Source organism: Larus michahellis, chromosome 4, assembly GCF_964199755.1.
Source record: "Larus michahellis chromosome 4, bLarMic1.1, whole genome shotgun sequence".
Taxonomy (NCBI): domain Eukaryota; kingdom Metazoa; phylum Chordata; class Aves; order Charadriiformes; family Laridae; genus Larus; species Larus michahellis.
The window spans coordinates 89,603,997-89,627,882 of NC_133899.1; the positions used below are offsets into that span (position 1 = coordinate 89,603,997).

General features: G+C 40.3%; 1 protein-coding gene across 2 annotated transcripts in view; it reads right to left on the minus strand.

Moving 5' to 3' along the window:
* Positions 1 to 2,663: 2,663 nt before the first annotated feature.
* The window catches only part of NAV2 (neuron navigator 2), a 233,295-nt gene continuing 212,072 nt past the window's right edge, over positions 2,664 to 23,886 (minus strand). For both annotated transcript variants that reach the window (XM_074586322.1, XM_074586321.1), the window contains 13 exons: positions 21,289 to 21,461; positions 18,483 to 18,636; positions 17,799 to 17,958; positions 17,203 to 17,303; positions 14,953 to 15,048; positions 14,633 to 14,801; positions 12,356 to 12,591; positions 11,004 to 11,158; positions 10,425 to 10,496; positions 9,744 to 9,940; positions 9,176 to 9,294; positions 4,497 to 4,700; positions 2,664 to 3,382 (listed from right to left, as the gene is read on the minus strand). In XM_074586322.1, the coding sequence (XP_074442423.1) occupies positions 3,257 to 3,382; positions 4,497 to 4,700; positions 9,176 to 9,294; positions 9,744 to 9,940; positions 10,425 to 10,496; positions 11,004 to 11,158; positions 12,356 to 12,591; positions 14,633 to 14,801; positions 14,953 to 15,048; positions 17,203 to 17,303; positions 17,799 to 17,958; positions 18,483 to 18,636; positions 21,289 to 21,461 (1,962 nt within the window). In that variant the 3' untranslated portion in view covers positions 2,664 to 3,256. The remainder of the gene's footprint in view (positions 3,383 to 4,496; positions 4,701 to 9,175; positions 9,295 to 9,743; positions 9,941 to 10,424; positions 10,497 to 11,003; positions 11,159 to 12,355; positions 12,592 to 14,632; positions 14,802 to 14,952; positions 15,049 to 17,202; positions 17,304 to 17,798; positions 17,959 to 18,482; positions 18,637 to 21,288; positions 21,462 to 23,886) is intronic.

Sequence of the window (23,886 nt, forward strand, 5' to 3'; positions counted from 1 at the left end):
CGACAAAGAAAGATTTTATTTTTTTTTTTGCTTTGTTTTTCTATTTTTTTCCTTGAAAGAAAATTGCCACATTTAGACAAGTTTTCATACACGTTAATATCGAAGTTAAGCATCAACAATGAAATATCAGTTTGCTTCTTCCAAAATGTACAAAAAGGCTAACCAACCCCCTCCCTCCCCTTCCCCAGATAAACCACATCTCATTTATGGCCTGTATCATTCTTGGCAGTTCTGAAGGAAAGAAAATGGTTTATACTTTCAATTTATAACTCAACGTGAATGTTGCATAGAATCTTGCATTTCTTTCTTGTTGATCTTTTTTTTTTTTTAAACAAGCCAACTTTGTCAGAAAAAAGGCAAAAAAAAAACAAAAAAAGGAAGCGTTTTGAAAAAGCCTTAAATGAGAACAAAGTCACTTAAAGAAAGACTAAATTGATGAAAAGTCTTCATAAAAACTAAGACGTGTGCACGACGGGTAACCCTGCTTCCCGAAGTTTCAGAAAAGACACTGAATATTGTGATGCTCAGAATGACCAGCCTACTCCAAACTGCCTTGCTCACTGTAACCCAAGCTAGTGTCAATAAAAAATATTAAGATAATAGAAATTCCTTCCTGAGCTTAAGCACAGGATTAAAAATGAGAAGGAAAACAAACAAAAAAAATTACCCCGTTCCCCACGAAGAAAACACCATTTTAAACATGTCTTATAGCTCTCAGTTAAAGGTTAACTGAGACATTTTCTAGGATATTAATAAAGTCCATTTAAAGCCCTAGCCCTGCAACCGGATTTGTTTTTTTTTTTACAGGCACATGCTCTATTCTGCGTGGATTCAGTTGGGGGATTAGGTACCAAAATTCACAGTAGTAGCAGGTAAAGTCAGTGCTGGGAAGCAGAATTGTCAAGACTACTGGAAAAATTAACCTCTTTCAAACTCATCATCAGCATGCTATGTATTTGATTCCATACAGATTTATCCCGTTTTTACAGTACCAAGAACTAGATTAGGAACACTGGCTGAACAACCCTTGGTATTTCATTCCGTGAATTAATGAAATAGAGTTCATAAGGTTAAAACAGTAACAACACCAAGCTCTTCCCCCCCCGCCCCCAGTCATTAAAATATTTAAATTTTTCTTTTACAATAGTTTTCTTTAAAAAAAAAAAAAAAAGTCATCAGCACTTAAAAGTTGTAACAGGAGCAGATTCAAGACCAGCTCAGTAAGACAAAGTACAGTTATGTTACAGAAAGTCATGAGGTATAATAAAACGATCCTCTCAAGCTGAGTCACAGAGCCTGAACTTGTCTGTTACATTACTTTAAACCACAAGCTCTTAAAAAAGTGTTTGCAATAAGTTCTCTTTCTGTACATTGAAAAAACAGCATATTCCTGTAATTTATTAATGACAGCATTTATTATAGTTGAAAAGCTCTTTTTTTCTTTTTTTCCCCTCCTGCATGGATAAAACAGCTCTTCAGTGATTTATTAGCTGCGGATTGATATGAACCTGAAAAGTTATCTCATTTCCCTCCTTTTTTGTCACATTTAAACAAATTCTAGTATCTCGTACAAACAATATTCACAGCAACTTATGATATTCCGAGAGATGACTTTAGCCCTGTTTCTTTAAATAAAACCCCGTAATATACAGCACTAATTTAATCCAACACAATTAGTACAAAATAAGGCATCGCTTCAAAAGTCAGCACCAAAAGACCGCTGGGAAGGCTAGGACAAACCGATAGTGAGGAGCGACGTTTTTGCTGAGGTACAGCTGACGTTGCGGCGATGGCGGTGTAAGCATTTGCTTCCGTAAAAAGGAAAAGTGCAATTCTTTGGGAGGTGTTCTTGTTCCCCAACAGAAGTACAAGCCTTAACACTGATCGTGTAGGTGTGTGCGTTCAGAGAGGAGGAGAAATAAAACCAGGTTCCCAGCTCTGCCAACACACACAAGCGTGGCCCAGCTGAACTTAAAAGACGCAGTACCTTCCCTCCTTTTTTCCCAGACCTGAATACTGCTAAAACACGACTGTATGTAATATTATCTTTTTTCCCAATTAAAAAGAAAAATCATGGAAGTAAATGTTGTCACCAGAGTAGCAATGGAATTGTCGCAGAGCTGAGTTTTAACTCACCCATTTATGGTTGCGCTGATTGGAACAAAAAACTCTGAACAAACCCCAAAGTTTTTAGAAAACAGCTGCAACGTTTCACGGCAAGAATTAAAAACGGAAAGTCCGATTAATCCCTTTTTGCAGGGGTGTAGCTCACCTCCGTGTACAGGGCTCGCAACGCCTGTGCACTGCCAAAGGTCCTTGGGAGCTGCAGGACTTCAATGGGCATGGCCCTTTCGCTGGCTTCTGCGGAGGAGGGAAACTCACTCGCGTCAGAGGAAATAAATCGGGTGTAACTGAAGTCAACCGAGTTGGTCACGTGGATGTAAGCGGGAAGAGAATCAGGCCCTGGCTAGCAAAGGGCTACCTGGTCCTTCACTTGTAGTAGGATTGATTGTTACACAGTGTTTGAAAAAACCTGATTTGTTCAGACTGTATATATATTTTTATATATTCCTATTTATATATATATCTTTATAAACACATAATGAAAGAAAGCCAAGGTCTCAGACTGGCAAGGAGAGCAGCGCTTTTCTTTTCTTTTCTATTTTTTTTTTTTTTTTTTTTTACTCTTTTTTACTATTTATTCAAACTTCCCTGTTTCGCAGCTTTGCCTTTATTGAGTATTATTACCAAGGCAAGCGATATAGTTATAGCACCAGAACTATATGAAGCTGAGTTTAATCCGCAAAGCTGATTGGTAAAAGTCCAGCCCTCACCTAAACGTGTTTGGTCAGAAGCAGCATAGGCAAAAATTTCCTCTCCCCTTCTCCTTCTGGACAGTACATGGCACAAAGCTGTTTGCTTCTTAGCTGTGAAGTTCCCCCCCTCCCTTTAACTTTTAGTAATGATGATAATTTTTAACATCTTCGGTATCTTAGGCATGAGAGCTTACAGCAACTAAACAGAAGATAACAAAGGAATAGTGCAGTTCTCATCACCGTCAAAAGAAAAAACAATACGAAGGTTTCTTGGGTTGCCTGCACCCAGGTTCAAGACTGACTCCAAGTGTCTTGTTGTTCTTGCAGCTCTAATACTGAGATCCCAGCCCAGGAACGTGTTCTTTTCACGAGTCTGTGATCAGAGTTCTTGCCAAGCGGGAGAGCAATAATGGAAACGACCTATTTCTATCTGAGGAAGATCACAACGTCGACTCCAGAGACGAATCGAGGATGTCGTCATGATGGCTGTTGCTGTTAGAGTCACTGTCGTAACTCTGGGGACTTGAGTAGTTGGCTGCTTCTTGCAGTCTCATTAGCATGTTCATCTGCAAAGGCACAGGAGTTCGTGATTATTGAAGTATTCTGAGGTAGAAAGAACACCAACTCCCTGTGAAAGCCGCAGTGGCGTTCACTTTGCCAGTGGGTAAACAAAGGAAAGGAAGAGACAACCGGGGTAATTAATACTGAGTCTCCGGAAAGAGAGATTAACTGCAGAACATGTCATAGCAGCATGCAAGTTAGTCATGGAAAGTATGCTTTTCCAGTAAAGGTGAAAATGAGAAGACTGAAGGGATTAGTCCACTGCTGTACTTGATAGGATTCCGCAAGCATCCTACCCCTCTCTTGCTCTGACCCATGGAAATACGGACAGATCAGTCAAAAGAGGCAAATCTGAATGTCATAATATCTAGCTTGGTATTTGTAAATGTATATATGTGCTAGTGAAAAGTGTAACCATGTTCTATACTCCCAACTGTCCAGAAAAATGTACACCTCAACAGAACAGCTTCAGGGCATTCAGGGTTTGCACAGCAGCTTCAATACCTGTTTCCCATTGGAAGAAAATGTGTATTTAGCGTTACCTTTAAATTCAATTTGCACATTCTATACAAATACATGTTAGTATTTCCCTATATGCCTTCATGGTATTTCTAATTCATAAATCAGGCACCAGTCATGGAGACTACTAGTTCTTATATTCTTTGAAAATCTCAATTTTCATTTGGTGTCAAGAATACAGCTCTAAAAACCACATGAAGTAAAGCAACAAGCCTATATTGTGATTGCCGCAAAGCAGGCTAAATGAAAGGGTCCCACTGTGCTATTCCAGTATGTGTATTTAAGATCACGCATTTAGTTCCAGCGTAGAAATAACGTTAATTACACACATCCTCAGTCACTCCTCAAAAAGTGAATCCTCAAAAATATCCTCAACAAATGAATGTGAAAAGCTTCGGCTGCTGTTTCTTGCAAAACTGCATGGACTTTCTGTGCGAACTCATTCCCTGAGTTGACCTGATGACTTTCCCAGAAACATTACCTTCTCATTTTAAAATTTTTAATCGCTTCTCAACTGTTCTTTACTTTTGTCTTCCTGTTTCTAATCTCTAGAAACAAGGGAAATAAAGCGGTTCTGCCGTTTCAAAAATGAGAGCTTACCAAAGGATCTCCTTCAGCATCGCTCACCGGAACCTGTTTGCTGGTCGAGCCTTCCCGTGACACCGAGTAGCCATCAAAGCCCACGTCTTCAGGCCGCAGCTGGAGCAGAGGAGGCCACTCGTGGTGCTGCGGGGTGGCCGCCCAGGGGTAGGTGTCCATTACCCATTTGGCAGGATCCTCCCAGGGCGCTCTCCTCCCATACAACTGGAAAAGCAGAAACACACGTAAAACGTTCCTATTAGTCTACCATTTAATTCAGTGCCTATCTAACCAAAATGAATGCGCCGTGAGTCTTGGATTGCGGAAAGCACTTGCAAGAAGGGCTGAACACAAACAAGCCAGATTTTCCTTACCCTAATGACATACAAAGTTTTAGCTATTTTTAATGGCAACTGATTTGGAAGAGGCCGACCACCTCCTCTGAGACTGCAGTGCCCTTCTCTCGGCACCAGTTGAAGAAAGGGAGACCTGAAAATAACCTCACTTGATAAAGTTAACTTAAATAAAGTCAATACACAAAAGAGGCCGCCAATGTCGACAGCCGGATCGCACCAGCAGCTGCCTTATCGACGTTTGCCGTTGTCAGGAAATCGCCGTCAGTGGAACGTGTAGGAGGAAACGCGAGACCTGTCATCAGGCAATAATGATGGATGTCATAGCAAAAGGTTTTCAAGTCAGGGGAATTTCTTTGTACTCAACCAAGAAAAAGCGCCAGCAGGATTTGGCTATGTTATGTTCCTATTTCAAGTAAGCAAGCTCTATTTCAAAAGCTTTTTCTGTTTTGAGCAGTCTGTGTTACCGAATCCCAACATCTTGTTACATTCAGTTAAATTTGCCTTAATTAGATAATAAAATCATTTTAATGCCGCGTGACTTTCAAAAGCATAAATATGAATTCAAATGACTATTAAACGTTTATTTCTGCCTAATAAATTTCTGCCTAAACATCCTTCAGCTACTGGAGTTCGTCACTGGTATTTCGTCACTTTAATTCAGAGAACTCTCCCTTTCCTGCACGACGTGCAGGGGGAACAAAGAAATTCATCGGCGCTCTGACTGATCTAACACTGTCTCTCTTTCCTCATTGCTATTTCCTCTTGGGTTTTTTGTGGTTTTATTTTTTGCATGCACAAAGTCTTAAATTGCTCTGAATACCATCATCGGCTTTATTCTGAAGCAGAATTGAGTGAGTCCCAGCCCAGAGCGGAGGTGCCCAGCAGATGGTGCTACGCAATCTTAAACACAGCCCCTTCCACCACCCAAACACTCTTCATCCTTGAGCTGTACTATATTATTTTCTCAGCATAATGTCTTCAAGCTGTGGTAAACCAGAGCTCCTATTTTAATCTTGTGCTTGAATTTACAGCAAGACACGTCAGTTGCTAAGCGGAGAGGATTTTATTTTTCTCATCTTTGTCTTTGCTATCTAGAAGGTCTGAGTGGATCCCAGCTCATTCCTGAAAATTAGCTAATATGTAAAATTCTCATTTCAATACACGAAATCATCACATATCTTCAGTAAACAGGAGAGTCGAATGACTAACTTCACTATTCCCTTCCACGGCAACCATTCTGTCCATCCCTTTCATGGGCACGTTCTCTAGAGAGCAATCAAGGGGGCAAGAATCCCACAGGTTGCTTCACGAAGCACCACACAGAGACTGGAGTACGTGTGACGGTGGAAGGAAGCCACAGGGCTTTTTGGGTCCTCTGTTTGCTGGTGCTGCGTCCTGTATCGATCCACCAAACAGGAAGAACCGGGGTTTTATAGAACCCTCTAATTTTCACATCCCTGTTTTGAAGAACAAAAAAACCCCTCAGCTCCAATGGGAGCAATTACTGTAAGGATCCATTTGGCTCACTTGTCTTTGACCCAAAATAGTTCTCTAAATGAGAAACAGGTATATAAAAATAGTTCCGTTTAGATCCACAGAGATCAGAGCGAAATCAGCAGTCCACCCTTCCCTTCTGGCAGGCAATTTGATGAGAGAAGATGTGTTCTCCGAGGAGCCTTTGTGGGTGTGGGGGACAGAAAATATCCCAAAATGAAACACACATTTCTAGCATTAGCAAGTTAATTAGCACAAGTCTGGCTACTCTTCAACTACTGGAGTCTTATTCTTACCCACAGACTCAAAAAAAGAGATTCTAGAGTAAACTGATAAATTATTTAAATAGAAATAAATTAGTGGCATTTAGGGAAATGGGACTGAAGTGGATAGAGAATTTACAGTACAAAGAGAGAAAGTGAAATCCTTGCACTTGGAACATTCAAATAACCTACGGAAAGATGCAGATACTGGGCAAAACAAGCAAGCAAAAAGACGGTTTTATTAGTTGTTGTTCTTTCTCTTCATTTCTGTTACTAAATTTTCAATGCTTTCCACACCTACTGATCAGCCGATAGGAGAGTTTCAAAACACAGCAGAAGGAGCCTAAGCACCACTGTGAGCATCAGTTTTGTCCTCTCCAGGAGGAAACAGAGTCACTCACTCTCCTGTCACTTGTTTTAGGTCAAAAAGATTATTGGCTCCCATTACCTTCCTTTATAGGAAGTTTTACGTGAAATGGTTCTCCTGCTCTATTTCTAGCAAAGTTCCTCTGTGTGTGTTGTGCTTTAGGACCTATCATGTTCCTCAGCTCTAAGACCGTTAACACAATCGTCTCAAAGAAAATGAGGTCTCCAGGCACTGACAGATTTCAAACGGCAAACACAGTTTGCACAAATTCTGACCAAACATAAGAAGAATTCATATATTTCATAGAATTGTACAGAGTTATTATTTCTATGACAGCGTTGTCTTCTCTCTCTTTGTTAATACCTGTAAATCTCTGCTGTATAGATAGCAAATGAAACCCAGGGTAGCTGTTAACTGGGTGACGTAAAATCTCATTGGGTTTTGGTTTTTTTTAGTACTTCAAGTACCCAGACTGGTGCATTTTCATGATTTTTCCGTTTGCTGCAGAGTACTCCCATGCAGATGAGAGATGAGCTGAACCTCTAATACAGAAAGGGTATTGCACAGACAAGAAACACAACAAACAAGCACACCAAAACAAAGTCCTAGTATCTTCCACAACAAATCTTTCGCACTTTTTTTTACATATCTTAATGGCAAGGCAACCTGACGCATACTGCAACGGTGAGCCCTACGCAGCAGCAGAACGGAGAGAACTGTTTTCCACAAACACGAAGGAGCCATTCTGCAACACAACTGGTTCTCCATGGAGCTCGTACTTGGGAGTTATTTCATGTTTCAGAAAGACTTCAGACACAGAGACATATGTGATGGAGAACCTATTACTTCTATAAGTAAAATTTCATAACTGTTAATAATTCTTACTAATAACAAGCAGTGTCTTGCTTCTAGTTTGAATTTTTCTAGTCCAAACTTGTCAAACATCCACCAGACTTTTTTTTTTTCCCTGCAAGACTAAAGCAGAAGACTCCAATAGACTAAGTAAAATTTTAGTTTCCTCTTGAACAAACTGAATAGTTTGAGCTTCTCATCTCTCTCATTGAGTAATGCTTCCTGTATCTTAATGACACCCACTGCTCTTTTCTGAACCCTTCCCGCTTCAGCTTTCTAGTAAGTCTTTTTACATATGGAAGTACTATTCTCTTCCTACCTCTATCAGATGTAATTACAGTTTATGCCCTCAAAATGGCATTTGTCCTCTCACCAAAACACAAGCTCCCAACGCATTGCCATAATTTCCTATTCTCCATCTACCTTTAGCCCTTTTCCAATCTTCTAGACTCTCACCGTGATCCAGATTTTTATTTCTGTATGTGGGACCTTGTGTTTAGCTTTCGTGCACGCAATGCCCAGAATTTACTGATATTTGATGATGCTACCTCCAAAACTGTCTTTTGAATGTTATGCTGCCATGCTTATTCTGTGAACAGAAGATTAAAGAATAAAAAAAAGGTTGTTTTTTCCACAGCTGCATGGCAAGCCCATAGCAATCCTCTGCTGGGCCCTCCTCCTGATTCCAACGTGCTTTATTGTCATAGAGACGCTAAGAACTGTGTGATCATGCTTAAAACTATCCAAATTGCTAGAGTATGAATCGATTACTAAGCACAGGCAATCACTGATGATTTCACTATGGCCTCTGAAAGAATTATGAAGGAATCCACTGAAAAATTCATCCTGTAGACTGGGAAGTAATCAAAATGTCACTGATACTGATCCTGTCACTCATTAATACGTTTCTCTCCATGCACGGCTTGTTCCTCCTCTGCTGAAAGATTTGAGTTACAAAGGAACATCCCGCGTAACTCAGTTAATGACCACAAACATGTTTTTCAGATGCGCGGTACAATTTTAAGGTGTGCTTCTGGAACAGATTATTGAAAGACATTTGGGTGTCTAAACCCTCCCTCCCCACCCCCCGAAAACATGAGTAGTTGGGAATCTAAACACTTTAAAAAAAAAAAAAAATATAATCTGGACTTTTAGTGCTTCCACTCCATATTTCAAAATTGTTTGAAGTGAGTAATTCTGCCTGAAATTAATGACAATTTAGGTTACATTTTCACAGACATGCAGGTATTCAGTGTGCAAAGTTGCATCTACAGAAAATGTTGCCGTTGTTCAGTTTTGGCTGATGCCGCGTTGCCTTTTGAACAGATACCGTTCAAGATTTAGGATTTTTCACTTTCGCCTGCTCACCTGTAGCCCTTCTCTAACTGCCTCCAGAAGATACGGGATGATGGAGTAGTTCCACAAGTCAGTAAACCAAACTCTAGAACCATCTACATCTATCGGACAGGAGAGGAAGAGCCGTGGACCTGGAGAGGGAAATTCAGATATTACACTCAAATCACTATCGTGACATGCATCACAACAGGAGCAAACAACAACTTCCAGTTCTCTGGAGAAAGAAGCCAAGGATGAGAGAATGTAAGTAGGTGGCTGGTAAATTGCTCTTCCTGAGAGCTCAAAAATCCTCTGATTCAAATCGACAAACCATGAAAACAATTAACCAGATTTCATAACACGGTTTGTATCCCGGACTTAGAAAGAAGTCCTTTTTTCTTAGAAAAAGAGAAAAAAAACACGGTTTAGAAACTTCTTGTACTGTTTGCCTGAGAGTACAGTGCCACCTAAACGCAGGGTTTTAAAGAAACCTTTTTTTACCTGATAATAGCACAAGGAAACGTACAAGGATGCACCTGATATACAAGGAGATAAAATATATATATTTACATATGGCTGGGCATATGGGCAGAGCACTTACCAATAGTAACATCGGAGGAGCTGTGAGCCTCCAAGAATTTGTTCAGATGTTGCCAGACCTTGGGAATCCAATCAATAATTTTAACCAGCTCTGCATTTCTCATCCTGCCACTGATCTCTGTTTCAATTAGTTTTCTTCTCAAGAAACGGCCGAGAAAGCCTTTGACCGGCTCGGTGTGGTTAGCACATAGCACCCATCTACGGCAGAACAGCAGAAATGTCCATTATTTCTCTTTCATGCTACTGAACATACCTGTTTCTGGGCTAAATTTCTTTTAATATTTATTTATCATGATCAAAATGGGTTATCCCGGTCACGTATGTTTCTTAGCAAAAATTATTTTGCGATGACGAGTCCACCCGCTGAAACAATTTGTATCGTGCATCGTTTCAGCTTATTTCTCATTCAGTATCTGCTTTGCCTAAGTATTGTCTTATTTAAAATTTGTTAGAAGACCAAATATCTTAACAATCCTCTGGAAAGCAGAAGTTTTACAAATCACAGTTACTTTAATAACGGCATCATAACAAAGCTGCACATGTTGGGGCAGCAACTAGTAAGCGAATGGTATTTCTCTCTCAGTTTGCTACTTCGGCTGATAAGAACAATTCCAGATGACTCAGTAGCCGTTTCTCCTTTGCCAGCCCACAAACACAGATGAGAAACATGAATAAACAGTACCTGAAATTATGGTGAAGTTGAAGATTAGGTGTTGAGGAGGTGGCTTGGTTCATTGTGCCAATAATATACGGACTATTAAAAGAAAAAAAATCATAAAAAACCAATCAAGCAAATCAAACTCGCAAATTTTGAAAAACAACTTGTTAGTAAGATCTCAGCGTTAAAAAAGGTGATTCCAACCTCTTTTGACAAAGGTGGCTTTGGTAGTTACTTATAACCAAATTCTCTACTGAGAATCTGACTTCTGAGAACATCAAATTCTGAAAGCAAACCAGAAATCTCAAAGCCAGATCTTTCACTAAAAGTGGGGTTTTAGTATCGAAGATCTACTGCAGGAAGTGCATGCAAATTACCCAATTCCTCTACTACTTTTTTGTTACTGATTTCAGAGGAATTGATCATTTTATGAAGAAGAAAGCCTCTGAAGTGCTGTCCATAGTATGGAGAGTCTGGTCATCTCATTCCACTTTACCAAATTAATTTAGAGTTTGGGTTTGGTTTTGTGATTGCATTTTGCAAGGGGCGGTGGCCTGACTGCAATATTGAAACATGGAATGTGTTCTGATGTTATTTCTTTACCATTTGTGGTACTTGCAGTTTAGAAGTCCATTAAAGATCTCTCCTAGGGAGCTAACGTGATGCAAATTATCCAAAATGATTACAAGAGGCATATCCACGGCGTTATTTTCACTGTTACACTGGTCTGCTAGGTTGGACAGGTATTGGCGGAGTTCCTGCAAAGCGTATATAAAGAAAACAAAAAAAAAAAAAAGAAAAGGAAAGTTTTCTTCATATTCCTTGAAAATCCATTCAAGATAACTAAGCTACTGGCTTTGTAATGAAATCTAAAGCAAAAGAGCCTGACATCTCACATTTTCCACGAGAAAACAGAATAATACGGTTTTCCTTCTCTTTTTTAGGTTATGCATAAGATTCAAAGACTATGCCAGAAATCCTGTGTGAGACAGGGGCCTAAAGGGGGGTAAGATTTTGTTGTTTGGTTTGTGGGTTTTTTCATTCATGCTGTCCTTATCTGACACCCAGAGAGACCTGAAATGTATTTTTCTTTCTTTCCGGGAATTTGTTCAACTCTCCATACACCAAACCAAACTCTTCATCCCAGCCAGCTTTGGTGTCTCTTCTTGCAACTGCGTGTCTATCGAAACACAGCCGATAACATTGACCTGGAATAAAGCATCCCCTGTCAGAGGCCAAATTTGGATGCCTTCAGTAGCGCCATGAAAGAAGGACCAAAATATTCTCAGCAGCTTTAAAGCATTTATTCCACAGCATGCCTCAAATTATACCAGTGGCCTACAGCCACAGTTTCAACCATCCCTTTCCTCCAGAGGAAAGCGTGCCTATGGCCATCAAATATACAGCTTTTTTGCCTTTTTTTTTTTTTTCCCCTTTCCTTTAATCTAGACATTCACTGGAGGTATATTCAGCAAAACCAACGCCATGTAAAAAAAGCAGAGACATGCCTTACTGGCGCAGGAATGCGTCCGGACAACAGTCATCCCAACCCCGGCGTATGCAGATCACAGCTGCTGATACTCGCAGCTGCAGAAACCCTTGACAGCCTAGAGATGCATTTGAGGCTTTTTGGAAAAATGCCCGCGTGCAACAGGGATTGCTTAAGCTGCCGGGAATTTTAGATGCAGGTGTTTTAACTTCCTCAGCATTTCTCAGGCCGCTAACCACTTGAAAATCGCGACACCTTTAGGTGTTTAAATACACACCTGGGCTATTTCAGGCCCATAATCAGGTTCTGAGAACTTTAAATATTGTTCCCTTCGGGTTTAACATAACGCTTTAAAAAGAAAGGTAAGTTCAAAATCAGCTTTGGATGGATTAATAAAGGAGGAGTCTCCTCTCATTTTTGACATACAGTAACATTAGTTGTGCGAGGATAATTTCCGTTTCCTCACCTTACTGGATTTATGGTCCACGTTGAAGGTTGCAATAATGCCATCGGCCAACTCCCTGCCCTCTCTAAGGACCATATACTCCGACAGACGGTTCGCTAGGTATGTTTTACCCGTTCCACTGGGGCCAGATAAGATAATCCGTCTATGTTCCATCAGGAGAGAGACGTAACGCTGCAGTATAGGCTTTGGGATCAGCGATTCAAACACCAGACCGTCCAAACTGTTCTCGCAGATACCTGCAACAGGAAAAGGTTCCTCATTGAGAGGATTCCCAATTTTTATCCAAATTACCTGCTTTTTTTAAAAGGTCTGTTGTTTTGTTGTGGTTTTTTGGGTTTTTTTGGTTTTTTTTTTCCCCCCACTGGGCAGTTGTAATGCTGCAATGCAATTCCGTTAGTGGACTTTGAACAAATCAAAATTAGTTGAAATGACTAGACAGTCATACCAGAGAACTGAAAAAATGTGATTTTGTGAATGAACCTGGGACAAATAATAGGAGGAGAAAACCCCAAAACAACACTTAGAAACAACAGATTTAGGACCTGACCCAACCATCCCGTTTCTAACTTGAGAAATAAATCCCTTCCTCACTCTGGCATCCCCTGTGGTCGAGAGGAGCACATATAAAGCTGGTAAAACAGGTGCAGGAGTGACCTATGGGCTTAGCCTGGATCATCCTTCAGCCCTCCCAGTTTTCAAGGTACTCGGCTGCATCCTACGGTGTCTAAAGCCCTATGGAAGTTGCCGAACAAATGATTCCAGGCCGCATTTTTCACACACAAACCATCCATTTGGCAGTATTTCGTCATGTACGGCACGCATTCATCCAGAAGTTACTTGTTTACTTTTGAATCACTAGACAAAAAAAACCCCCAGCTATCATCAACTCCCCCTACTTTCCCAAACGCTGGTAATTAAACTCCTCCTCTGTGTGCTGATAGTTATCTCGCCTAACATAAAACTCCTACTGATAAGCATTTACGCAATGTCAGCAGTCACTTTAGGCAGAATTGGCTCAGGGAAAATACACAGTGCTTCAAAATAAACAGCAGAAAGGGAAGTTGGCAGATCACACACAGAAATGCTTGCACCTCAATGGTTACTTGGAATATTAAATATTTATATAGGCAGCTTTATATCTCAGAGGTATATGGAAGCGATTTTCCATAAATTGATTAAAAACATTTCTATTTTATTGAAAACTGTTATCACATATAAAGCTTCAAAGGACAAGTCAAGCCAATGCAAGTTAAGTATAAAATCAGATTGCAACTCTATAGACATGGCTAGTCCTTAAGCAATATTTCAACTGGGATTTACTATTGGACAGCGTATTCTAAGTAAGCCGAATGCCCTGGGATCACATCAAGCCTCAGTACACAGAGGTATTTATTTCATGGCTTATTTTGTCTTCCCGTCCGCTGATTTGCTACCCAAGGTAATCGATTTTTTACACCAATATTCAACAGCCAGACTACTTTCAGACAAACGCCACAGCCAAATTTTGAAGTTGAGCTGCAGAGTGTTTGGCAACGCTCTCAAATACTCTACTGCTGTACACAGATCTACGCTCCAGATTGCACGGGTGTAACTTTGAGCAAGGCAACGTACATTCAAAAAGCAGTGGTGGAGGATTTTCCCCTCGAACCTAGTTTCTTAGGAGTTTTTGTATAAAAACGGTTCCCCAAGAAACCAAATGAGAAACCACAGGAGAAATATAAGCATTAAATTCTTATCAGTACGATATAATGAAATTGATGAGAGTTCTGAAAACCGTAAGTTTGAAAAAATTCCAGATTTTAAGGTGCCCCATGAATTCTGGGACCCCTCCTTACTGTTGCCTAAGGAGGGACTCTTCAGCGAGACGAAGCAAGCAAGCTAAATCAAGAATTTTTTTTTACTCTGCATGAAGGAAATAACAACTAGAGCTGTTACAAAGAATTAATGAAATTCTGAGGCTTTATTCACTTGGAAGGTACTCTGCTGCTCAAACAACTCTACTACGTCCCTTGTGGTGTGAGGTCTTCTCCAAGACAACTCCAGGCATCAGTTCAAGATACTTGCAGAAAACTGTTGTGTGTGTAATTATTCCTACTGTTACAGGTCGAAAAGTTGCTGATTTATAAACTTAGCATGCTCTAAGTGCTGTCTTTAAAAGGCAGGGACAGGAAAAAAAAAACCACAATGAAAAGTTTCTATTCCTCTGAGTCTCTCTACGCAGCAAGCTTCGATAAAACTGTCATTCGTAACTACAGAAGACACGTCAAGCGTAATTACCTTTGATGGTAACTGAAATAGTGTTGTTTTCTCCAACTAGATAGCCACAGGGCAACAGCTCGGGTGTCTCTGCACTATTAGTGCGTTTGATTTCTCCAATGCTGTAGCCCAGAACACTGTCTGAATTCAGCCCCAGCTGGCTCACGGGATCCACGTGAATGATGTACTCCTAGGGTGAAAAAGTGACAGGAAAGGTTAGGCAGCATTGGAATCTCTGACTTTGTTCTGTGTTCAGTAATAATCACAGAAGTTAAATATTTCTTGGTACCATCAAAATCTCATAGGAGAATTCATGCACACAGCAAACTGCACTCACTAACCTTAAACAACCGTCTTACGACCCCATCCAGAACATCCCACTTGGTCTTGCCACTGACTCCGATGCAGCCTATGAGGAACGTGCGAGGCCTCGAATCCTAAATGCATAGAAATGTGAATTTAAGTTAATAAATCAATAAATCTTAGCTCTATGAGGACAGACTGAGAGAGTTGGGGTTGTTCAGTCTGGAGAAAAGAAGGCTCCGAGGAGACCTTATAGTGGCCTACCAGTATCTTAAGGGGGCCTACAAGAAAGCTGCGGAGGGTCTTTTTAGGTTGTCGGGTGATGGTAGGACTAGAGGGAATGGATTAAAACTAGAGATGGGTCGATTCAGACTGGACGTTAGGGAGTTCTTCACCATGAGGGTGGTGAGACACTGGAAGAGGTTGCCCAGAGAGGTGGTGGAAGCCCCATCCCTGGAAGTTTTTAAGGCCAGGGTGGATGGGGCTCTGAGCAACCTGATCTGGTGGGACACGTCCCTGCCCAGGGCAGGGGGGTTGGAACTAGGTGATCTTTAAGGTCCCTTCCAACCCTAACAATTCTATGATTCTATAAGTCTGTTTAATGTAATTAAAATGCTGGCTTCCTCCCCCCCTCCCGCCCCTTTTATTTTTAAATTATGGTGCATCTTTACCACTCTATATAGCGAATTCCGAACACTATAGGAAATCCTTCTTTTCTACTCAACATTTTCTACAGTGTTGGAGTCACAAATCTAAAGGATACTTAAGTGGTATTGATGTTCAGTAAAATGTATTTATTAACTAATCCATGCACAATTCCAAAACCTCTGAGAGGATTACAGCTTAGCAAAAAGACAGAAAAGACTCTTAGGAAAATTCTAGGTAGAAAAGTTCATGGCATGTTCATTTTTCCATGACTTCACAATCAAGTACGTTGCACTTGCAAGGTTCATCCTATGTACTTTTAGAAATGCTGCCATGGACATAGAAATCTAAATACATACGGAGAAATTATACACGGTTATATGTATAAATAGTTATATATAGAAAGAGGGGTTTTTTATATATATATTTATATATAACTTCTTTGTTATGTTTGGTGTATCAGCAGAGGCAGATAAAAAAAGCAGAATGCACCTATTTTTCTATTCTTCTATAACTCACTATGAAACATTCGTTGAAGAAAAACTAATTTCTACCGTAAGACTTCAACTAAAACATAAGGAATCGTTTCCAAGTGGTAACCTTACTGACTGTGAGCACAGTGGAGTCCAACAGAATTAGCAATATAGTTTTACTGTTAATTTGCTTATCCAGGGCTGTGATTTATTAACGCAAAATTGGTATTTAATGGAAAGATCTCCTGAGTCAATGTTATTTCTGACTATTCACATTTTTGTCGTTTCCCCCCTTACAAAAGACATCAAATTATTTCTTAAATAGACTTTTACAGGTACTCATAATGTGAGATAGCAAGGTCAGTGCTTGGTAAAGATTGTGTAGTACATTCATGCATGCGTTACACTCATGAGGGGGGCTGCAATTTTACAATATCTGAAATGTATTTGGGTATTTATGATTCTTTCAATTACTTGCAAATGGAGGACATCTGACAGACGTCATTCAAAATGAGATACTTGTATCAGAGAGGACAACTTGAACTAGAACGATAAGGTACAGATCTCCCAGTTTTGATCCATTATGTTTTCCAGAATATCGGTGCTTCTAGCATTCCGGTGTGCCTTGTATCGACACGTGGGATCATCTTCATTATTACTTAAAATGTCATTGAAATTTAACAGAAAGGCCCACGAGCTTTGTGCAGCCTTTTAAGATACAAGTCTTAAACAGTTGCTATCCCAAGGTACAGATTAATCTGCCAACCTCCTTGATGCCAAAAGAGTGGCCTGGTTTTCAGATACTACTGAAAGGCTTAAATTGTAACATTATCACCTACACAGCTGCCGCATGGTCTAGTCTAGCAATCCCGCATTACCAACATGCTTCATGTGCTGACGGCACCACTAAGAAACCGCAAAATGAAAAGCTACTGTAGGTGACACCATGAGACAACCTCAACTGGCAGTATTGGCTCTGAGCAGTTCCAAGGAAGTGGGAGGGAGCTGAGCGCCTTGGCTATCACTAGTGATACACCAAGGAACTATTTTGCTGGGAAAATTTTAAAAAGTCTTTTGCAAATAAAAGCCTCCAAATCAAACTGGACTTGAATTCCCTGGCACAGTCCAAAGTCACTTGTACTTCAGAGCTGGGGACAAAACACAACTCACCTCCTTCCATTTCATTTCATCCTGAAAGTTGACAACTATTTTGACGTGCCTGCCTCCTTCTTTCCGGGCAGAGCCATCTCCAGTGTCATCTAACAGCATGTCTGCGAACAGAAAACATCAACAGCTTCACAGCTGTATCTTAATAACAATGAAGACTATTCTGGTTCACGCCAACATATTTATTGTAGTCAAACACAATACATCTGGGCTTCACATGCCCCGAGGTAAAACACAAGTACCAGGTTTACTGACTTCCCTACCAAATATCAGTATCACTCTTAAAAAGTTAAGGTCATTGAAAATTATTAGTGAGTTACTCTGTATTTTCCTTGCTACGCTATATCCCCTGGGAAATGTACACCATTAAATGGCTTTCAACATGACTCTTGGCAGCTGAGGTCATAATTGGACAACTCCGATCTAGGGTGTAGCAGACCTATGACAACATTTAAAAAGAAGGCTTTGCGCCAGCTCCTGACATATTTCCACACCTCAACTGTTAATAATTTTCATGCTTTCATTTTTCCATGGCTAACCAAACCAAATTGTCCAAGTGCAGGATAAAACCTGCCCACTGCCTTTCTCATTAAACTCACCGAGACTGGTTGACTCCGTGAGGTTCAAACTGTGTTGAGAGAGACCCACTGAGTGTCTTGGAGAGGATGAAATGGAAACCTGAGACTGAGCCCTGCTACAGCTCCCGTGGTTTTCAGATTTCAGCCGATCGTTTTCTGCCTTTAATTTTTCTATCTCACTCTTGAAAAGACAAGTCAGGAATTAGAAGACACAGTGAAAACGTATGCTTGAAAGAGAGCAACGTAAGTTGTTTAGCAGAAACAGTTTAGCAGAAAAGCCATTTTCATAACAATTTTAATTTCTTGTAATAAATTAATGATTTTAATAATTACAACGTCCCTTCCATGAAACTTTTCAAAGTATCCCAGAAAACATAAACATGTGGGAATTCACTAAACACTGAAATGCAGCTACTTTAAGGCAGACAGCACGGGAACATTTCAAGAGGTTGCCAACAGTCAACAAAGTGATGTCCTCATAGGTTTCTAGCGTTGAAACAGTTACAGCTGGAGAGCTGAGGGCGGCAGAATTGTACCTTTTGATGAAGGTACAAGGTTTAACATTGGCGTAAAGCTAGACACAACTTTTAGTAAGCATTCAAAAACTTCAAATTTACCTTCTTTCAGATCTTCACTCTGTGGCAGGGTTGGCCAATCTTTAACGCATCAATGTAGACTGCAATATTTGGGGTGGTTATTTCTTACCTGCATTCTGTTCATCGCCTCCCGAAGCTGGTCAAGCTGATGAGCGGAGCTAAGGGCTTCTAGACGAATATCAGTCAACTTCATCTCCTTGTCTCTTAGCTCGTTCCGTAACTGCATGACTGTTTCAGCTTCACTATCAGTGCATTCAGAAATACTGGAGAAGATTGAAAAACCGACATTGAACGAGACCACCTGTCACTTTTCAGATAGTGCTACTCCATCACTTCTTAAGGAAGGAGCAAAAAAAGTGGTTTATTCTGCAGGAAGCAGGCAACAGTTTTGGCTTATTGGATTAGCGATACCATAAATCAGATATTAAATAGGTCATGGAAACATTAGAGACTAGTGAAATAAATATGTCTGAAGGTTATTTTTCTTTAATCAGCATCTGACACAGAATTCTGGAAGCCACCTCCTGTTGGATAGTCTTCATTTTTTTCATGGTAGTTGCCATAAAGGAAAACTTCTAAAGCCAAAATCTAAATAAATTAAGGGGGTGCAGGCAGTAACATCAGTTGGTTGGAGATTGATGAGTTTACAGACAGATTTAAAGCTCACCAGGTGTGCACAGCTGGGTTTCCCTGAACTGTTCTGGAGGGCTTTGGAACTCTACACCTATTCAAGCGTGATAAATTCCTGCTCGCTTTAAAGCACTCAAGCTTAAAAAATATTTGGTGGCATTTTTCTTCCCTCCTCCCACAAAAAAAGAGATTCTGGGTGAGTAACATTTCAGCACATTCGTAAGTGTATCTATATAAAGATCAACTACACAGCTGCATGCTTTGAGGGAGATTTCATTTAAAACGTCTCTCTCTAAATCAGGTTAATGAGAGATGTTTTCCCCACCGAAAGGCCAGTAAGTCAAAATACACAAGTTTTGCTTGTGCTCTAGCCTTCCCTCAGTTCACGTATTTACTCTTTTCTCATGTTCAGCTTTTTAGCTTTCATGTCAAGATGAGACGTATGCACACAGCGTTTTGACTGACGATAGACGAGATCATCGTTTGACAATTTTCTGGCTTTCGATTTCTAAAGCACAATTTGCTGCAGTCACCAGAAACTCACTGAATTAGTCTCAAGAGACTGGAGAAGCTTTAAAAAAAAAAAATCCACGGGGGATTATCTTCTGCTACGAACATTTCATCGCTATTATATGGCTGGAAACTATCGCTATTGTTTTCACCTCTTCCTGTGAAAACAAGCGATGGGCAGAACTTCAAGTTTGGGTACTTACTCAAACGCATCTGAGCTGAAATCAGGCTGGAAGCTTTGCATGACATCGACAAGGTCATAAGGCTGTCTGGTAATTATATGTTTCACAGTACTGCCTCTTACAACTTTCTAAATTTACTTATCCTACACTCAAGTGACGAAGCTACTGACAGAATTTACAGAAAATCTGTTCTACAAAGTTTTCCAAGCACATACTAAAACGTGAGTTTAGACTCCAAGCAGTGCGGTAAGGCAATTATTTAACTTGATTTCACAGGTGGCCAAAACGAAGCATCAAGATTGCCTCTGACCTTCCCATGAATGTAAAGTCCCGGCTGTAAAGTCCACATCTCATTCGCATACAAACACAAGCAGAAGGGTATGGTTTGGGCCCACAGATGAAGCTATACAATAGCTTGCTACTACCCAAAGGAGCACATTTGTTTCCTCTTCCCCAGCCTGCTCCCGGCTGTGCTGCTGTCACGTCCCCGTGCTCACCAGAGTCTGCTCAGCCCCCCGCGCTGATCCAACCCAGCAACCTGGGGAAAAACCTGTTCACGTTTCTGCCAAATTATTTTTTTTCCACAGAATTTAGCACGTGGCATCGGCTCAGCGGAGTTGTCTGAGAAGTAGCAGAGCCACCACAAGGGAAGGACCAGGCAGAGCTGGCTGGGGAGGTACAGAAGAAATGAGGAGCAGATCATCTCCACTCATCAGGCACAAGCTTTTGGATGAGTTCAGCCTTATCACCAGACCATGATGTTTGATTTCCAGTAAATCCTTACTTTTATCTGAATTTGTCAACTTAATTGGGAACTCATCATTGCAGATTAGTACAACAGAGAAAACAAAATCCCAGGCTGGCCTGGCTTGTTTCATTAACAGCAATGGATCCAATTAATTCTGCACTCCAAGGTCACCCTGGCTATAAACACCCATCATACTCAATATGTTCTGCTGAGAGAGCACCCCAATGAAATAGTAAATTATACTACAGTAACGATACAATCATTTTTGGCTTCCTGAACACTAATGCAAAGGTACTGTGTTGGGAGTCAGCTTACATATCTTGAATTCCCTGAATATATAAATTCAGCTTTTTTGTCCTCTGCCTGTAATCTCCTTTGACTACAGTAGCTGAAACGGTGATCTTTGCTCGTTCTTTTGCCAGTATGACGGGGTTAAGGACTGTACCCAAAACACAGCCCCGCACTGGGAGATAATGTAAGTGATGCTTGGGAGTAGGACTCATCCGTGGCAACAGACCAGCCCTGATCTACAATCCTGTCTGGCCCACTGGGTCTTCTGCCGTGGCTTCATGGTGAACAGCTGGTTTTAGCAGCGCACGTAGCTGAGCAGCTCTCAGATTCTTGTAGTGCTTACACAGACGTGCAGATGCTTAGACAGAGGGGACAGGATGGTGTAGGGTACATTTTCTCTCTGCTTGTTTCTGTCAAGTGGCCTAGAGATGTCCTGCGAAGCTAGCATGGAAAACACTGGATCTCTCCAAAGCATGATAGTGGTCTCTTCCTCTATGAATGCAGCAAGATGCCTTCCACTCCATTTGCTATTTAAAAATTTAAAAATCACTTACAGAGAATTGGAATGGGAAGCTCTCAGCAATGGTGTGGAAACAGTGGAGTTATGGTGTGGTAGCTTTGGCGAAGAAGGTAACGAAGAATCAGTCATCTCCTCGATATCTGAATGAGAAGATGCTGACTTGGGAGATTTCTTTTTACCAAAAGCTTGCTTGAAGGAGCTGCGTAACTGCAAAAACAAGACCACAACAGTAGGCACATCATTAAAAATGAAACCAGGCAAAAAAAGTCACAGAGTAAAAACTCTAACATGCAAATACTCCAAAAGATACAGCCATACTCGTATATTTTAACACGGGTAAAAAAGAATAAAAAAAAGCTTTTTTTCCTTAGCTACTTTATGAGATTAATAAGGTCAATAGGACTGCATATCAGTGCTTCCTAAGATAACGATTTTATAGCAAGTTCTGCTCAGTGCAACAAGCTTTACAGCGATGGTGTAGCAATTCGCAGCTACAACGTAATGTGGCTCAGCCAAGGTTAATGATGCTGGAACGGTTAGTGATGTCAATGGATGGGTTAGCTTTGTATCTCAGAGTTTAAAGTAGGTCTTCCTTACCTCATTGACCTGCCGGAAGAAGCACAAGCAAGAAGGAAGTGGGGGAAGGAAAAAAGACATGTTTTAACAGATAAAGCCAGTGATAAGGAAAGCTTTGGATTGCTAAGACAAACATGACCAATAATCAACAAAGACCAACAGTTACTTTAAAACTGGAACCCTGTATTTGCCAAACCCAGGTGTTTCAAACAACATCTGGTCATTTTTTGCATAACTTGAGGGAGACACCGGACCCAAATCTCTTAACTATTTAAATTCTATTTCCTCCTTAGCTCAGGCAGAATGTTTTGGCTGACAGCCAAGTTAATATTGTGTTTTTCCTTGCAGGAACAGGTATTTCACCAGGTGAAAAAAACTGAATCTTCTCTACCTACCTGCAACTCCAATAACCTTTTTTAATGGGACAGCCATTTTCCAAACAACAAAAAGAATGAATGTTCATGTGATTAAACCGATGTCATCCTGAGTGTTCAAGAAGCATTTGGACAACACTCTTAGATATATGGTTTAACTTTTAGGCTGCCCTGTATGGAGTCAGGCTTTGGACTTGATGGTCCTCAAGGGTCCCTTCCAACTCAGGATACTCTATGAACATTGTTTAGCGCTATCACAAATTACATGTTGTAAGCAGGCTGGCTTAATAGGAGATGAAAGTTATTTTTAAACTAGACAAAGACTCCTACGGTGAGAAATGTTGAAAATCTGGTGTTTCAGCCCTGAATGGACAGCTGCGTTGTTTCTATAAGTAACAAAAAGATCATGGCTGAGAACTGCCTCAGTATTTGTGGAAAAAACAATGTGTGAATGAGACGAGACTCATCTATTTTCTTAGTAAATTATTGATTTAAATTTGCAATTTTTGTTTTACAGAAATGATGTGCTGGTTTTTAATAACAACATAAAATACTGTCCTGTTTCTTCTGCTTCATGGAAACTCTGTTTATTTCTCTTTATAATAAGGAGATGTTTCCTTAATCTTCCTTAAAAATAGTCATCTGGTGAATAAGAAGTATAGGTTGCCATAGGATAATATCTACTAGGTAACAATAACAAAGAATACGAGCTAAAGCAAAAATTTAAGAAGTGTTTCTCTTAACTAAGGCTTAATGATTACAAAAGGTTTGTGTCAGAAATTAAAGAGTCGCTCACAATTTAATAGTTACAGCAATTCACTTTGTCTATAACTAATGTATAACCCAGCACAAGAAGGATTTGGAGATGACATTGTTTCCATTCAACCGCCAATTATTTAAGGGGCAGAGTGGAAATACTGCTGTTACGAAGGAGCTGGCAAGATATCCAAATGAAACCACTGCGATAAGAGAGAAATAAAACCAAGAACCTTCTCGGGAAGCTGTTCCTTACAGTTCAGGAGTTTCATAAATATTTCTGAGAGGACATTGTGCAAATACAAACCAGTCTTTTACCAGCTCAAACCACAGTTTGTAGCTATACAGATTTACCAGTACATCCAAAAGATCCAGGGAGATTTAAATTCCGTGGGAAGGAAGGGGTGGATTGCTTTACTGGCTACGATAAAGGATCTAGAGACTTTAGTCCAAACTACAACCAGACTAGGTCACACTAAGGCAGTTATGGTCTAATTCAAAATGGAGTTTAATATAATGTACCTTTCCTCCAGTACAGGGTACCTTGTACACAGTACATGATGAGCAAAGAAGGAAAAATGGGAAATGAAAGGTAAGTATTGCAAAATCTTGCAAAATACATGTCCATCACAATAAATTTTTAAAGGCTGGTATTTTTTTGTTGTAGAACTCCACGGTAAAGTTCAAAACAGAGTTCCTAAACTGTCTAACATGTTCACTCACACACCAAAAAGAAAAAAAAAAAAACAGTAAGAATGATCTCTCATTGTGGATTTGTTTTACTTTAATGACAGACGTCGAGTTCTCCCTAAGGCACTGGACACCATATTACTTTTAGCCAGAATTGATCTTTGACAGCTATTTCTAATTTAAGACTGGCCTTTTGGCTGTTAAGCTAAAATTCAATCCTAGGCAGAGTCAACACA